Source organism: Quercus lobata, chromosome 12 (genome assembly GCF_001633185.2).
Source record: "Quercus lobata isolate SW786 chromosome 12, ValleyOak3.0 Primary Assembly, whole genome shotgun sequence".
Classification (NCBI taxonomy): Eukaryota; Viridiplantae; Streptophyta; class Magnoliopsida; order Fagales; family Fagaceae; genus Quercus; species Quercus lobata.
The window spans coordinates 34,568,251-34,586,341 of NC_044915.1; the positions used below are offsets into that span (position 1 = coordinate 34,568,251).

The window sequence follows — 18,091 nt, forward strand, 5'->3', positions numbered from 1 at the left end:
AAATCAGACTGAAAGAGATCAGAGAGGTCTATCTTACGGTTTGTGGGGCCACCTCATATATATATAAATATATATATATATATATATATATATATATATTTTAAAGGAACGGCCCACCCCCATATATTAGGACAAATAAAGTGCCTAATTATACTCAACACCAAATGATTAAGACTAGGAAGACTTTTTATTTTTATTTTTAATTGAATATTTTTTTATTATATCATTCATTCATGAATTTTTATTTAAAAAAAATTAAATATTAATAGTTATATTTTCAATTAAATATTTAAATTTTAAGTTTTTTCAGTATTAAATTATGCATAAAAAATACGTTTATTGATGGAATAGTAATTAACATTCAATTTGAACGAAATTTGATATGCATGTTAATAATATAAAAAACATATAATCCAGTTGTTAAAATTTTAAAATATATAATTGTGGCAGGCAAAAATTAAATAGGCTAACTTTTAGCCTCACACAATTAATTTATAAAGGTGGGGTGCTTATTAACCTTGATTACCCTTGTTAGAGTGAGTTAATCTTGAAATAAGAGACTAAGTGCTTGGAATAAATGTGAGAAGGAAATTAAATAACACTAGTCTTGGATTCATTAAGTTATGTTCCTTGGGAATGGTCCAAGGTATAGGTTTACACTTGTTCTTGGACTACAATGATGTTACTTATTTTTTTCTCCGCTCTTTATATGTTTCATGCCCCTCTTCATAGAGGCCTCTTTACCTTATATAGCCATCCAGGTTGTATCTTGGCCTTCCATTTGGAGGGTTGGAGTTTATTTTCCTTGATACTTGTCCCATTAACGTCTTACTAGAATGTTTCTACACCAGACTGTGAGTTGTGATGATATTGTTTAGGGGCTATTTCTTCATTAATACGGCCAGCTAAGTGGGTTCAGAGCAATGAATGCGGAGGTGATGGAAGCTTTATCTGTATTCTTCCATTTCTTGCTTAAAGACCAACTTTCCCTCTCTTCCTTGGTTCGTGTCCGATGGTCTTCAGTATTGGACTTTGGCCTTTCCGAGGACGTGTCAGTATCCTCGGGGTCCTTGGGTATTCTTGTTTCCTTGGGCTTGTGGTTGAGTTGTCGTATTTGCCCCAATGATTAGTTGATAGTATTTTCCGAGGTGTGTTCTTCTAGCATTGATCTTTTCTTATTCATTCATGTTCTCCGCTTCTCATCCTCCCACAATAGCTATGTCAAATTTTTAGCAAGTGTTTGAAGAGTTTTTCTCCAAATTAGTTTAAAGAGAAATTTTGTCAGTAAGAATAATGCTAATACCATAACAAAATCAACAACTTTGTCGCAACTTGCCCAAATGGTGAGTTGTGAGTAATGGAGTAAAAGTTGTGGGTTCATATAGGTCTACAATTCACCACTCATAACTCGTTATGTAGGTAAGTTGTGACAAAAATTGTGAGTTTTGTTATGGCACTAGCATTGTTCAATGATTGAGAGCTGTCCATTAGACAAGTTCCACCGTTTACTAGATTTATGTATTTTTTTCCCACTAGTTTTTTGTTTTTATTTTATTTTATTTGTAATTTTTAATTACAATAATAGGAAATGAGATATTAGAAATACAAAAATGTGATATTTGAACTATAAAATTCTTAACTTTTTTTCGATAATTTTAGTTTCAATAATTTTTCCCTAACAATCTAATTTCATGAACATATAATACAAGCATCACATTACATACCTTTACAAAAGTTACAATATTTACTTTTTTCTCTCCCTAGTAGGAGTCACTCTCTCTCGGCTTCCACGAGCGCTCCCTCCCCACTTCTTCGGGTCATCTTTGGGATCTTAGTAATCTTAGGACTCACTCCAACCACCAGCCACATGGACTAGATAGTGATTGAAAGACTATAGCACCTACAACTCACAAAGGAAGAAGAAGACATTGCCATCTTAGTTACAAGCAGAACAAATCTAATCGAGGAATGTGAACTGAGCTTATTTGGCTAACTGCTTGCAGATCGACACTAGAACCTACATGCGCTAAAAAGCACCTTGAGGTCAGCTTGGAAGTTATGGTCCAATCTAAGAATAGTCGACGTTGGGAAGAATATTTTGTAGTTCAAGTTCAGTTCAAAATACCAAATGGAATGGGTTGAGAAGAATGGCCCTTGAAATTTCGACAACAACCTTCTACTTCTGTGCAGATGGAGAAAAGGTTTGTCAGTCTCAAACTTGACCTTCACCCATTCACCCTTCTAGATACAGATTTGGGGTCTCCTGTTTGAAAATATGACGGAGGAGGTTGGAAGGGACATGGGGAACAGGTTAGGAAATTATATCGAAACCGACAAGCATTCTTGGCTATTTGAATATGAAAAATTTATGTGGGTACATGCCGACCTACCAATTGACAAACCCTTGCGTAGAGGGGGCCACGTTGTAAACCCAAATGGTGAGAAATATTAGGTAACCTTCAAATACAAAAGGCTACCCAATTTCTGATTTCGATGTGGGATCCTCGGACATGATAAAAAGCATTGTCCTGGCTTCCCTCATAGCTTCGACTCCCCCAGGCAGTACGAAGATTGGCTACATGCAAATAGAAACTCTAAGATGGGCACTAACAAATCCAGGACCTCAAACAATGGGGGCTTAAAAGAAAGAAAGGGGGAAGGATTGGATGACAGAACCACACCGACGACAACCTCCTCAATGGACCTCATAACCAGTTAGAAGGAGATTCCAGAAAATCCAAACGGTCACTCAAAATCCAGGAACACGGTATCAGATGGAGAAGGGATGTCAGTCATGCAGATTGCGGAGAATCAGGTGAGATGGGATAAGCTAGGAGCCTCGAGCTCCGCGTAACAAAAGGCCTTCCCTCCCCCATCACATGACCCTTTGAACATAAGACCCTCAGGCTCAAAAGATGTAGTTGCATATTCCACTATGGGCCTCTCAAACAAGTTGCCACATGATGCCTATAAAGTCACAAGCCCCCTAAAGCCCAACAAGGTACCTAACTTAGCTCGAGGAAAGCCCCATTTCTCCATAAGCCCAAACAAAGGAAACCAGGCTAAAAGCAAAACAAACTGGAAGAGAATTGCAAGGGCACAATGGAAACAGGCCCAAAAAGCAGCTTAGCAACCCATTGGAGAGCTCTCGAGTCAAAAACATCTAAGGAAGATTGAATTTCTGGAAGATGAATTAGACAGACCTCTTAAACAACTCTGTGACTTACTCTACACTAGTGCCAATGCTACATCTGAGAGATCAACAGTGGCTGCTGAGCAACACCACCGGGGGCAATGAATGCTCTATGTTGGAATTGCTGGGGGATTGGGACCCCTCAGACAGTTTTTGCACTTCGTGACTATGTGAGGCACTGGAGTCCTAAGCTCGTCTTCTTATCAGAGATGAAATCAAAGAAGAAACACATGGAGAATATCAAATAAAAGCTGAGCTTTTTGAATGGTCTGATTGTTCCTAGAAGGGGTCGAAGTGGAGGCCTAGCCCTCCTTTGGTCCAATGATATGAACTTGGAAATCAAAGACTTTTCGAACAACCATATTGATGTAATTATCACTGTCCCGAATGACAGTTTCACCTAGAGATTCACGGGGTTTTATGGGCACCCCAAAACCCATCTTAGGGGGGACTCTTGGAAACTTCTTTCCTATCTTAATAATCAATTTTCTTTGCCATGGTTTTGTTGTAGAGATTTTAATGAAATTCTCTCTGAAAATGAAAAAAGTAGGTGGTTCACAGAAGTCCTAGCACTAAATGGAGGGCTTTCGTTATGCAGTGAACCTATGTGGCTTCCAGGAGCTTGGTTACTGTGGTCCAGACTTTATCTGGTGCAATATGCAAGAAGGCATAAACAGAATTTCCCTACGGCTTGATAGAGTTCTTGCCACCTCGACTGGCTTAGCCACTTCGGAGAAATCGGAGTGCAACATATGGTCGAATCAACATTGGACCATTGTATCCTCACAATCTTAGATTCCTCGGGCCTAATCCACCGCGGCAAACGTCGCTTTCACCTTGAAGCCATGTGGGTCAAAAGAGCTGACTATCGTGAAATCATTGAATCAGCTTGGAACTTTGGTAGCCTCTCCACCACCCCAGAGGGGGTTGCATCAAACCTCCAAAGATATGCGTGCGACCTGGCAACCTGGAACAAGAATGTGGTAGGCAACATTTCGAAGAAAATCACTGAGAAAAGGAAAACCCTCAACTCCCTCGCAATGCAGGACCAAGGGGGCTACCTTGGATCAAAGTTAAACCAGATAAGAAGAGGGATAAATGATCTCCTTGACAGTGAAGAAACCATGTGGCACCAACGAAGCAAAGTCCATTGGTACAAGGAAGGAGACCGCAATACAAAATTCTTCCATGCCCGATCCTTAGAGAGAAGGAAAAAGAATACACTCTTGAGCTTATGGAATAACGAAGGACATTGGTGTGAGAGTAAAGAGAGCATTGCAGCCACTGCGGTGGATTACTTCATGGAAATTTATTCCACCTCCTCCCCCACTGGAATTAGAGAAGTCACTGAGGCAATTCTCATACGGGTCACTCATGAGATGAACTCAGAACTGACCAGGCCATTCACCAAAGAGGAAGTCATCAGAGCCCTTCATCAGACTCATCAAACTCATCAAAGCCTTTAATCATAATGTGCCAATGGCTGAAATAAACAAAACAAATATCTCTCTGATCCCAAAAATCAACCACCCCACTAGGATGACAGAATTTAGACCCATTAGTCTTTGTAATGTGGTCTACAAGGTTATCTCCAAAACCTTGCCAACCGGCTTAAGGCTATTCTACCACACATCATATCAAAAAATCAGAGTGCATTCACCGTTGATCGCTTAATCACGGATAATGTCCTATTGGCATTTGAATACATGCACAACCTAAATCATAAAAATGAAGGGAAAGACAGCTATATGTCGATAAAATTAGACATGAGCAAAGCGTTTGACCGGGTTGAGTAGGATTTCATCGGGGGGTAATGGAGAGGTTGGGGTTTGTAAAAAAATGAATTGATCTTATTATGCAATGTGTTTCCTCTATCTCTTATTCAGTACTCATAAATGGAGAAGCTTATGGCAACATCACCCCTACAAGAGGTCTCCGACAAGGCAACCTACTCTTTCCATATCTGTTCTTGTTATGTGCAGAAGGTTTATCTACCCTTATCTATGAAGCTGCCTGTAATCACTAGATCAGTGAGATTTTTATTTGTAGGGGCTGTCTAATCAGTACCCACCTCTTCTTTGCTGACGACAGCCCCCTTTTCCACAAAGCCAATGCCCAAGAATGCCTTAACCTTGTCAAAATCCTTGAATGATATGAAAAAGCTTTTGGGTAGAAAATTAACACTGACAAGTCAGCTGTCTTCTTTAGCCCAAACATTCCACTAGAAACAAGGGAGAGTATTTTGCACATCCTTGGCCCAATGCTGGACTCCCGACACAGCAAATACCTTGGCCTCCCATTCATCATAGGCAAATCAAAAACCCAAGTGTTTGCGGAAATAAAAGAAAGGGTGGCTAAAAAGCTAGCTGGTTGGAAAGGGAAACTCCTATCTATTGGTAGAAGAGAGGTCCTTATCAAAGCAGTTGCTCAAGCTATACCGACTTACACAATGAGCTGCTTCTAACTCCCCAAGAATTTATGTAATGATCTCAAAAGCATGATGAGGAATTTCTGGTGGGGCCAAAAGGAGAAAGAATCCAAAGTCGCTTGGGTTAGCTGGAGGAAAATGTGTAAATCAAAGCTTCATGGTAGGATGGGTTTAGGAACCTTGAGGCTTTCAACTTGGAAATGTTAGCCAAGCAAGTTGGAAAATGCTGTCAAACCCAAGTTTTCTAGTTGCTTGGGTATTCAAGGCAAGGTACTTCCCACATGATGAGATACTTAATTCTAAGAAGGGAAGCAGCCCCTCTTATGCTTGGAGAAGCATCCATAATAGCCTTGATGAGCTAAGGAAGGGGACAAGGTGGAGAGTGGGCAATGGTAGAAGAATCCATATTTGTGAGGACAAGTGGTTGCCAACTCCAACAACTTACAAAGTGACCTCCCCTCCAACAGACTTTGAGGATTTTCCCATGGTAGCTTCTCTTATTGATCCTGATACCAGATGGTGGAAAGCAAACACGATAAGGTCTTTGTTTCTTCCCTTCAAAGCTAGCACAATCCTTAAGATTTCCCTAAGCTACAACCTTCCAGAAGATAGACTAATTTGGGTGGGAAACAAAAAAGGAATTTTCACTGTCAAAAGCGCATATTATATAGCTTGTAATTTGGTTGACACAGTTGAAGGAGGTGAAAACTTATATAGTGACCCGAGATCTCAGCTTTTGAAGAAAATTTGGCAATAAAAATCCCTCCAAAGTTCATGGTTTTTGCCTGGATAGCCTGTATGAATGGCCTTCCTACTATGTTAAACCTAACAACTAGGGGCGTTAACTCCTCTGGCTTCTGCCCCCTTTGTGATAAGGCAATAGAGAATCTTCCTCATGCCCTCCTCCACTGTGATCACGCCAAGCAGACCTGGTCTTTATGGCAAGACTGTTCAGTGAATTTAGTTTCCTTAATTCTAGACCCAATAGACATCGCCTTGAATCTTCTTGAAAAGGGAACAATCAATGACCTTGAAATTTTCTTCACGGTAGCCTAGTCTATTTGGTGGAATCGAAATCAAGCAGTGCATGATGATACAGGTAAGCCACCCCCACAGGTTTAGGAAATAACTAACAGAACTTTGCAGGAGTTTAAGGGAGCTTGCACTTCCTTCTCCCTTCATCAGAATCCCTCTGCCACTAGCTGGAGACCTCCCCCTTTAGGCTTCTTCAAAATCAATGTGGACGGCGCTGCCACTGAGGATAGTGGAAACTCCAGTATCGGGGTCATAATCCACGACTCCCATGACACTGCTATTGCAGCATTGAACAAGGTCCTTCTAGCCCCTTACACAATAGAAGTGACTGAAGCTCTCGCATTGCTCCACGGTGCTTTATTTGCCTTGGAAATGGAGGCTTCCTATGCAATATTTGAGTCAGATGCCCTCTCTCTCATCCAATCAATTAACTCAGGGGTTGTGGGAGGTGAGATCGGACACATTTTGTAGAATATTAAATCTATTGCATTTTCTTTCAGCTGGTATTCGTTTCAGCATCTGAAAAGGGAAGGCAACAGAGTAGTGCATGAGCTGGCCAAGAATGCAAGAGTCACTAGTGTTTCTCAAATTTGGAAGGGGGTTAACCCACTCCTAATTAAGGAGCTCCCTAGTTGACTGTTTGTATCCCTCTTTGTTGTTTTTCAATTTTAGATGGAATGAAATCTTCCATACTTTTTCATACCAAAAAAAAAAAAAAAAAACATTACATACCTTTACAAGTAGTAAGACTGATTAACGTTTATTATTACACGTGAGTTTTTTGTGTACTTTTAGAATTAATTTTTTAATGTTTTTTTTTTCTTTTTACCATTAGGATCATGAATATTGTACTTCATTGTTGTATTAATTGAAACTACTTAATTATGTTCATTTAAGGAGGAATATTAATACATCAACAAAAAAAAAAAAAAAAATATTTACACTTCATTTGAAAGATCACAAAGGAATGCAATGATTTTAATTGCTTTTTGAGAATGTATGTAAAATTATTCAAAACAGTTTATGTGTAATAAACATTACTCCTAATTAAAAATATGAACGACAATGAAATATGATGTTGGTCTATAACGGTCATTGCATTTTTTTGCTAACCCTCTATTGTTTATTTGCACTACTTGTGCAGAGAATGACATTGCTCTTGCTCCAGTTCTCACTTTCTTGCTGATCACAAAATTATGTAAGATTAAGATCGTAGTGTTTATACTTTATATTAGAATTATCTTAACTAATAAGAGTAAGACCATAGGACATGGTTCGAATCTTATATATACCAAAAATTAATTGGTATCTTAGTTTAATAATAAAGAGTAATAATCATGAAACAAATAAATTATAAAGTATCAAAACTAACTATAACAAAATTTAGTACACACATATATATAAATTCCATAAGTATATATTATTAAAAAAAAAAAAAAAAAAGAATTTATACGCCAGGCAGAACAACAGGCCCATCTTTCCCATGTTAGGGAGGAGACTACAAAAATTTATGACAGCTTTAAAACAACTCAAAAGGATCAAATTAAGAAACATCAAGCGGTCCTAATACACAAAATAAACACAAGACACAAAATACGTACCAATTCAATTCATTCATGATTGACTTGTGAAGTTTGAAATGATCCAACAAGTTGTTGAAGTGTTCCTCAGTAACATTTAAGCCCAAGTTTTATGGAACTAAAATAAACTTTTGGAACTTTTGGAGTCTTTAAATAATCAACTTGAACTCTTTGAAACCTATAGATGATGACACCCGAAAATTCCATTCTTTTTAATTGGTGACACGACTTATGTTTAATGTTTTAATTGTTAAAACCTAATTGAATTTGGTATAATTGGATTTCAAGTCAATAATCCGATGCATGATCAATTCTGGGTCTAAATCACTTTTTGAAAGATAGGATGGATGTCATCCATTTTGGGAAGCTGCTACAAGAAGACATGACAGATATACAAGACAACTGATCAGAAACCACATATATGTTCAACATGTTGATGCCCTTAATTTGATGTTCTTTAAATGAGCAAACAGCCCCTAATAAAGAAGATATCTTGAAGCAATGTTGGACCTATGCGTGAAGATAGCTCTACGCGAACAAACTGTCCACAATTGCAATTAGAGTCAAAAAAGATTTGATAGTGTCACTGTGCCAGTAGAGTAATGTAATTTTCAATAGCAAAATATCAAAGATTGAGAGTACCTAACACATATAAAATACTCCATGGAAGTATACCTAACACCGAAAATAATATGTCATTTTGCTTAGACATTTACCAAGCCATAGTTTTTTACTTTTTCTTTATGCGGAATTAATGATCCACCAAACCATGATTGGACTTCAAGCCAAGGAGTTCATATGTTTAAAATATACCCCATATATATTTCCACTCGATCACATAGCAAAATGGTATTCTTATACTTGCGAGCCCGCCCTTATTCAGCCAGCCAATCTTCCCATAATGACTTTCTCTGTAATCAGATCAAGCAGAAGCCTAGTTAGGCCATCTGAAAAGACACCACAAGGCACACTACTTGATCTATCTATCATTGATAGACTACCAGTTCTAAGATGCAATGCTCGAACGTTGCATGTGTTTAGGCATGGCCCTGAGGCAGCACGAGTTATAAGAGAAGCTTTGTCCAAGGCTTTGGTTCCTTACTACCCTCTTGCTGGAAAGTTGAAAGAGTCAAGCCAAGGTCAGCTCCAAATTGAATGCTCTGGAGAAGGAGTGTGGTTCGTTGAGGCGTCTGCTGATTGTACCCTTTATGGTGTCAATTACTTGGACGATGATGTTGTATCTATCCCACATGATGAGCTTCTACCTGATCTTATCCCAGAGAACGAAGGAATAGACCCACTTGTGCAATTGCAGGTGAATATTCCGTTAAGTTATAACCAATTCATTTTATTCGAATTATCTTCAAAATTAAGTTGGAAAGAAACTCTAGCCCTAGTATTTGCTAAACTCAATGTTGATTAGCTAAACATGAAACAAACTGCTAGCTAGAACCACAAGAAAAGTAGTTAGAAAGACGCTAATTAATGACACTAATATGCTTATTTGATACAAGGGATGTGGGCTAAGTCATCTAACTCTAAATTTCGAAAAAAAAAAAAAAAAAAAAAAGAAGAAGAAGAAGAAGAAGAAGAAGAAGAAGGAGGACATAGCTAAGTGGACTAAATAATTTTCTTGTTTTTAGTCCGATTTTTAGTCCAATGTATAAAACTTTAGTGTTTTTGTATTTTGTATATGATACAAATTAATACGTGGTTATTTTAAGACACATATCGTGTCTGTGTCGCGTTCAGTTTACATGGATATTGAATACAAGTCAAACTCTAGAATAATTCCATAACTGATAATTTTAACCATAAATGCATTTTCAGGTGACACAATTTGCGTGTGGTGGTTTCGTGATAGGCCTCATATTCTGCCATTGCATATGTGATGGCCTAGGGGCTGCACAATTTCTAAATGCGATTGGCGAGCTGGCTAGAGGTGCTGAGCATCTAAGCACTGCACCAGTGTGGCAAAGGGACTTTTTTCCACCACCACCTGAACAAGCAAAGGTCACTCCTTTGCCAAACCTACCACCACCAATGCCCAACTATACACTCAACCATGCAAATGTAGACATAACGCTAGATCACATCAACCAGCTCAAGCAAGAATTTCGTCAATCAACTGGACACACTTGCTCTTCTTTCGAAGTTGTAGCTGCCAAATTTTGGAGCCGTCGAACACGGGCTATAAACTTTAAGCAAGATACTGAACTCAAGCTTGTGTTCTTTGCAAATTGCCGCCAGCTCTTGAACCCTCCCTTGCCAAAAGGTTTCTATGGCAACTGCTTCTTCCCAGTGACAATCACAGCTTCAAGTGAGTCACTCACACAGGCATCAATTTCTGATGTTGTGAAGCTGATCCAAGAAGCGAAGGCTAAGCTCCCAACTGAGTTTGACAAGTACTTGAAGGGTGATTCTATCAAAGACGGTGAAGACCCATTTGCACCACCACTTGCTTACACCACACTATTCATATCAGAGTGGGGCAGACTGGGATTCAACCAAGTAGACTACGGGTGGGGCCCTCCAGTTCACATTGTTCCAATCCAAGGCTCAAGCATCATACCAGTTGGTATTGTGGGGTCCTTGCCTTTGCCAATGAAAGGCGCTCGATTGATGACATGGTGTGTGGAGGAGGCTCATCGCCAACACTTCCTCAATCAGATGACGACTTGACAATAACATGAATCTTCCCCGAAAATGATCCAAAAGTAATTATAATGGTTTAGACCATTTCGAAATCCTTGAATCCCTTTGCTTCCTTTAGCTACATTAGGGATAAATAAAACATGAAATCAAGGTATTTTGTGTAATAAATAATAGGCCTGGTTGGAATTGGCGTGATGGCAAGAATCTTCCCCTAAACTTATATGTTGTGGATTTGAGTTCGAAAATCAGTATCTTTAAAGAAAAAAAAAAAAAAAGATAAAACATTGGCTAATAACTTTCGAGATTTTGTAGAAGTTGGAATTTTATGCACTCCTGTTTAGATAATACATTAATTTGTAGGGTCACGATTTGGAGCCCAAGCCCAAGAGGTATGGGGTCTTGGTCCAACGAGCCCAAAACAATGAATTTGTAGAGAATAGGTCGAAGAACTAGATCTTAGGGAATTGGACAACGGTTAGTATTGGACTAAACGACGATTAAACACCAATAAAACACATTGATGTCCATAGACTTTCGGTCCGAGGAGGCCAAATGATAATATATTGATCACCGTTGGATACTATAATAGTTTAGATTGCTATAGTATTCTCTCTCAATTTTTCTTCCCCTTATCTCATGGGGATTACTCACATTATATAGCCTTCTTGGAGCCATCTTGATTCTACACTTGTTGATTATCTAGGTCCCTACTTAAGTGCCCGTCTCATCGGACACCTCTCTTCAGTCTTCTGTGAGTTGTGGTGGCCAAGACAGCAATGTTCAGAGGTCCTCTCTACATAAATGCGGCTAGAAAAATAGTTACAATGCATTTAATGCGGTGGCAGCAACTTTTCCTTAGATATTTTGCATTTCATTCTTCCCCGTGGGTTTATGAGGCACATTCCTATTGCTAGTGCCTATTGGAGGGTCCCTCTAATTGCTAGAGTACACGTTCGAGCTACATTCATCACATTCGAGGAGGCATTCCTCCTCGGATTGTCTTCCATATGTTCCTTACTTATGAGAGTTTAACTGGGAATCCCTTCGACAACCATTTGTCTCTCCTTGGGCTTGTCAATTGTCCCGGGTAAAGCCCCAAAGCCCACTACATGAATTTGAGTCTTTGTCCCTACAACATTTATGTCACATATGTGTGTCTATATATATATATATAATTTAAAAAAGAAAAAATTTTAACTGTTCATAGTTATGTCAATTAACAGAAATTTGAAATACAATGAGGCCAAAATGCGAAAATCCTTGAGATTTGGGTTAGTTGCAAAGAAACTCCTATACAACACATCGAACACAATTTTGTATTATTGAACGTTTTAGTTTAAGAATTAACCAAATTGATCCTTCTGCCCAAATTTCATTAAACTATAACCAATGAAAAGTGGTCATGTATTATAAAAGATTCATTTTTATGGAAACTTAATAAAAAATTTCAAATAAAATTATATATATATAAAAAAAAAAAGCCTACTTGCAAGAGTAAAAACCTACTTGCAAGAAAATAAATGAAGGAAAATTATCGGCAAGAGTAAAAGCCTACCTGCAATACTATCGTGCATCCTTGGTGTGGTGGTCACTTCATAAGTATAAGTGCTTGTGGGGTGTGGGGGGTAAGGGTCGGGGTTCAAATCTCTAGAAGGGAGCTTCACACATATATACACTTATATTAGACTAGAGTAGAATTTCTATCTTATATAAAAAAAAGAAGCCCACTTGCAATTAAAGTAATTAATACAATACAATACAATCTTCAATGAGAATATTTGCTCGATCTATCAATTAAAGATATCGAAGTAATTGCTACACTATTTTAAAGGCTAAGGGCTAAGGCTAAGACTAATCCTAAGCCTAAGGATACCAAGTTGAAATATTGAATGATTTGATCTTCGTGTGTGTCATTCTTCTTTGTTTTTCCTTTTTATAATCTGCAAGTTCCTGCTGTCATCATCCAAATTGTGTAGAAATTGTTTATAACACTCCATTTGAGAGGAGAGAAGAAAAAGAATAGAAAAAAAAAATTTATAATATTCTTTTCATACCCTTATTTGAGTCTTAATTGTTTAGAAGTATAAGTGAAAGAAAATAACATGGATAGTAAGAAACACTCATTTTCTTAATTTTTCCTTAAAACTTTAAATTTTTATTTCCCAAAATTAAGAGGAATCAAAAGGAATGAAATTACATTGAATAAAATTTCCACTAGAACTCTCCAAAATACTCATGCACATTCAGTCCTTTATTTTTAAATAGAGATATAATAGAAAATATTGTTATAAAATGATTTGTTTTATTCCTTCAATATTACTTCCAAATAGGATTACTTATATTTCATTTTTTTATTTTAAAATATCCAAACAAGATTACTTAAATTCAATTTCCTCTTCTTGTAAAACCGGTATCCACATTGAGTTCATTCTTCACACCACCCACTCATCCTACCAATGCATCAAATTCCCTTTCTACTAGAATAGCCAACCTCGCATTCTTTATCCGTTTATACCATGTTAAGTCTGTCAATTGGGCTGTCTCTCCCTTACCTGTCTATTTGGCCCAAAATCTTCAAGGACAAACTTTATTAAGTCTGGGCTTGGTCAAAGTTTGGGTTTTTATAATTATTTATTTTTCTTTATTATCCATAAATTTCTTTTTTTTTGGTTGATAATTTTTCTTCAATGTATAGTTTATATTGTATGAGGTGCTTGATTCTAAACTTGTAGATCCTAGCGGCAAGCATCGTGCTATCTTTTCTCTCTAATTTTTTTTTTTTTTTGAATGAAATGTTCAAATTCTTAGACATAACTAGTGTGGGCTGATCTAAAGGCCATATATATCAAGCAGCAAAGTTAAACCATTGGAGAGAGGCTTGTGTTTAGTGCCTAGTTCCACTGAACATACAAGGATACAGATATGTGTCCAAAACTGGAGATGTGTCCGCTTCTCAACGTGTCCAGTAGAACTGACCATTGTACACAAACCCAATCCAAATCATTGGCACCGTGCTACCTTTTCTCACTCTGACTTTTTGAATGAAATGTTCAAATTCTTAAACATAACTAGCGTGGGCTCCTATCAACAAAAAAAAAAAAAAAAAAAAAAAAAAGCTTGGGCTCCTATAAAAAAAAAAAGTAAAAAAACCAACGTGGGCTGTACTAAGGGCCATATATATCAGGCCCAGTATATATACATATATAAAATAGTATATTTTATCTAGATATTACTTCTCTATTAATTTCTTGGAACTCTCCTAGTTAGTGTGCGTTTAGCATGGATGAAATTTGCTAATTTATTTTATTATTCAGTTTATTTTTGTTATTATTTATGGGTTCCACTACACTTTTTAGTACTATTCATGAGTCACACTGTACTATTTTAGTTAACTTTTGCTTTTATCTACAGTACTTTCAGCAAAAAGTTTTCAGTTTTAACAAAATAAGCATATTCCAAACAGATCCTTAGTATCTTCGATGGAAGCACGTGACCATTGGATCAACACATTATTAATTGCTTTATATATATATATATATATATATATATTGTTTTTTTAACAAGTTATATCATTTCTTGACCACACCTTTTGCATATTCACCTTGTTCTCTACGGTCTCTCTGGATTTGAGGAGAGGGAAGGAGGAGGAATAGAGTCAGTGGTAGCTCCAGAAATATTTTCTAGAGGAGTCATTCAAATTTTTGTTAAATAGGTTGACAAGAACCTTTTTGTAAATAATGTTTTCTTATTTCATCTTGATCATTTGGATGATAAGATGAAATCTTTTTTGCAACTTATGATTCAAAGGAAGATTTTTCAAGTTAACAATAGGTTTTTTAGATAATAAATCTTAAGTAGGAGATGAATCATGCAGTATAATGATATTTCCTTATTAAAAATTTATCCATAGTACAACAAGAGAATAATGGATAAATATAAGTTCATTGAACATATTGTTTCTTAGTATATTGAAGATTAGTTTTGCTAAAATTAAAATTTGGAAATTATCTATTGCCGTTTAATATAATAAAGTTATTGATTATTATTGTTAAGTAAATTTTAATTATTATTACTTAGAATATTTTTAATTTATTATTTATTAGTTTTGGTCTTTACTCTTTTCAATTATTTTATTTAACAATTCAACTCAGTTTTAACAACTTATTAGTCTTTATAATTCATTAAAAATAATGTTTATGTGTGTCTTTTGCATTACTCTATTAAGAATTCAACACAATAATAAAATCATTAAAATAAAATAAAAATTTTCGTCACTTCCCAATTCCCACTTCCATTTCCTCACACTTAATTGTCTTTTAGTGTCCTTAGTTATTTACACTTTACTACCCATTTAATATATATATATATATATATTTAGATTTAAGATCAATAAATTACTAATTTTTTTCTTTGGGCTTGCTATTTCTTTTATTATTATCAGATTTTAGATCAAATTGGTTTGTTGTGGGATTTTTTTTTTCTTTTTGTTTGAAAAGGTCAAGATAATTGTTGGTGTTGAATTGATTTGTTCTTTTAGGGGGTTCAAATTTTCAATTTAGGGTGGTCAACTTTAAATATATTACTATGTGAAAAAGAAAAATTTCCTTAAGTCACGGAGTTAATAAAGCCGTTATTGAGTAGAATAGAGTTAGCTGAAAATTAGCTTAATTTTCGATTAACTCTACTTCATGATTTTGAAACCCGGATTAGACCGTATTGTCCGACCGAGTTAACTGGAAACCGTCTACCAAAATAGTTCTTTTAACCTCAAAAACCGGCATACATAAAAAAAAACTTAGTGAATCGTGTGAATCGCAGTTGAATCACTAGGGTTTAAAAACTGTGGACGGTTATCACGGTTTTGCAGGTTAGTGATTCAAAGTTTTTTTTTTTTTTTTTTTAACAGTTACCGGTCAGCTATTGTTGAAGCTTCAACCTCAGACCTTGAGATCGCACCAACATTTCTTCTTATTCTTCTCCTCAGTTTCGCCTGCCCCTTCTCTCTCTGCATTTTTTCTAACTGCCGTTTCTGCATTTTGTCTTTCCCTGCCTTGTTTTTGTTTGTTGTTTCTACATTTTCCTCTCATCCTGCGTTTTTTCCTTTGCACTCTAGAGTCTTCTAGTCTACTTTGAGTGACAACTTGCTCCTGTCACACACCAAGTACATGCTGGCAAGTGTCAACCACTCTTTTTTTAAACTTTATTGAGTTTAATCAATTTTTTAATGGTTTGTCCCGTCCCGCTTTTATTTTTCGTTTTTAAAATTTAAATAAATGCATGCTGTCAAGTGTCAATGTGTTATTCACTCCTATTAAATTTTATTGGGCTTTGTTCTTTATTTTATCAAATTTTTAATGCTTTGTACGGTCAACACTCTTCTAGCTTTTATTTATTTTTTATGTTTAAAATTTTCATAAATGATTGAATATTCAAATGGGCTTTAGCATAAAGCAATTTACATCAGATGGGCTTGAGCATGACTTAAGATAATTTAAACATTTCTCATAAATAAAATTAAAAGAGTAAAATATTGAACATGAACAAAAAATAATTTAGGTTTGTTTAGGATTTAATATTTCTTATTTGCCTTATGAAAGTTATGATATAAAAAAGACATTTGAAGAATAGATCTTTATATTTATTTAGACTATTTTAATTTATTTTTCTACTTTTATTAATTTAATATATTTATTTATATTTTAAATAATTATTAAATTAATTATGACATCATTGCGGTTTGACTCTGGTTTGACCTTGGTCCAACTTTAACAACCTTGAACTTTTCTTTTTACGGTTCATTGAACGGTCCGGGTTTCAAAACCATAAGTCTATTTTACTCCCTCTTTCTTGCTCTCTCTCTCTCAATCCAAACGGATCATAACTTATTTTTATTTTAAGGCATGAAACAAGAAAACATAAAATGAATTAGAAAGTCTAGAAGAAAGATCAAATTAAGTTTGATAGCCCTACGGAATATCCAGATGTCTCCAACGTTAAAATCACGATCTGATCATCGAAACGTTAGCAAAATTTCTCCGTACGATTCTGAGCAACATGAAGCTTTTCTTTAAGCATTTTAAGGATTTGGTCCCCGCATAATTTTAATTAAAAAAAAAATGAGGTGACACAATGAAGAATAATAAACTCTTATCCATGAACCTGAGACATATATAGAACAAACAAACCAAAACGCAACTCAAACCAATTCGCATTATAATTGTCCTTCTCAATTCTCAAACGCCCAAGTAATTGCGAAGTTTCGTTTGGTACTACCGACTACGTATTTATTTTTATTATAGAATACCTGTGATGAGTGTGACCATCTTCTTGTTGTTTACTTAAAGCTGCATTATTATCTTGATTGACAAGAAAAAAAGACCAAAGAGGAAGATGCCTATTTAGTAGTCACTATTTACGCATGGGTTTCCGGCCCGTTTCCGTTGGCCCCCCATTAACGAAAGCAGCCACACAAGTCAAAGACAAGTTTTAAAGTTTTTGGGTCGTGTCATTCTTCATTTTACATCATGGGTAATTGCATGGTTGGAATCAAACACACATCCACAATATATATATGACCATTATATCTCTTACTTATTATGAGTGTGACGATGGTATTCGTTTGTGCTTGCGCAAGTGCGATTGTGACCAATTTGTAACAGAACTTGCAAGCAAAATGACCTCCATGTAGCCATCAATCTTGTCCTTCTTAATAGTTATTTCGTACATGTTCGGTAAATCTTACATGCATTTTTTTTTTTTTAATGCTGCTGATCAATTGAAGGACATTATTGCGGGATACTTATGAATTATGATGTTGGTGTTGGTGAGGGTTATCTAGAAGACTGTTATGCACCTCCAAATACGACTCAACTACTCCCGTGGTCAAAACTTAACAGTTTTAAGCTAACAAACAGTTCTCTCGTGTTGAAACTGTGTTTCTGTTCTGTCCCCATCGCCCTCCATTTGCAACCATTGTGAGTTCGCACCATTGGAGAGTCGTGGCGATCGAATGAAAGTGACAATTTAGTGAATTACTCACCTTGTGAAAAAGGTCGAGATAAAAATTGTGTTCCTAGCAATAAGGCCAATTCTCTCTTATTATTTTTATTAATCGTACGATGTATAGGAAAACTTTGCATAAATATATAATGTATTATGAAACAAATGATATATTAATTAATAAGTTTAATAAATAAGGGT

The 18,091-nt window shown here is 36.1% G+C and overlaps 2 protein-coding genes across 2 annotated transcripts; both read left to right on the top strand.

Annotated features, from left to right (window-relative positions):
• The first annotated feature begins 5,844 nt into the window (after positions 1-5,844).
• Positions 5,845-7,127, top strand: LOC115970577. The gene is made up of 3 exons (XM_031090186.1): positions 5,845-6,322; positions 6,415-6,668; positions 6,768-7,127. Exons 1-3 carry the CDS (start codon positions 5,845-5,847, stop codon positions 7,125-7,127), a joined length of 1,092 nt encoding a protein of 363 aa, XP_030946046.1.
• A 1,942-nt stretch (positions 7,128-9,069) lies between these two features.
• On the top strand, positions 9,070-11,079 carry LOC115971951 (acyl transferase 4-like). Its single transcript, XM_031092070.1, has 2 exons — positions 9,070-9,551; positions 10,067-11,079. The coding sequence occupies exons 1-2, from the start codon at positions 9,138-9,140 to the stop codon at positions 10,916-10,918; spliced, it is 1,266 nt and encodes a 421-aa protein (XP_030947930.1). The 5' UTR covers positions 9,070-9,137; the 3' UTR covers positions 10,919-11,079.
• Positions 11,080-18,091: the final 7,012 nt, after the last annotated feature.

Excerpts from the sequence above, each read along its gene's own strand:
- LOC115971951 (XM_031092070.1), top strand. The coding sequence starts at position 9,138 with ATGACTTTCTCTGTAATCAGATCAAGCAGAAGCCTAGTTAGGCCATCT. Across the intron at positions 9,552-10,066 it reads ACCCACTTGTGCAATTGCAG|GTGACACAATTTGCGTGTGG; the intron begins GTGAATATTCCG and ends ATGCATTTTCAG.
- LOC115970577 (XM_031090186.1), top strand. The coding sequence starts at position 5,845 with ATGCTGTCAAACCCAAGTTTTCTAGTTGCTTGGGTATTCAAGGCAAGG. Across the intron at positions 6,323-6,414 it reads GGTTGACACAGTTGAAGGAG|CCTGTATGAATGGCCTTCCT; the intron begins GTGAAAACTTAT and ends TTGCCTGGATAG. Across the intron at positions 6,669-6,767 it reads ACCTTGAAATTTTCTTCACG|GAGTTTAAGGGAGCTTGCAC; the intron begins GTAGCCTAGTCT and ends AGAACTTTGCAG.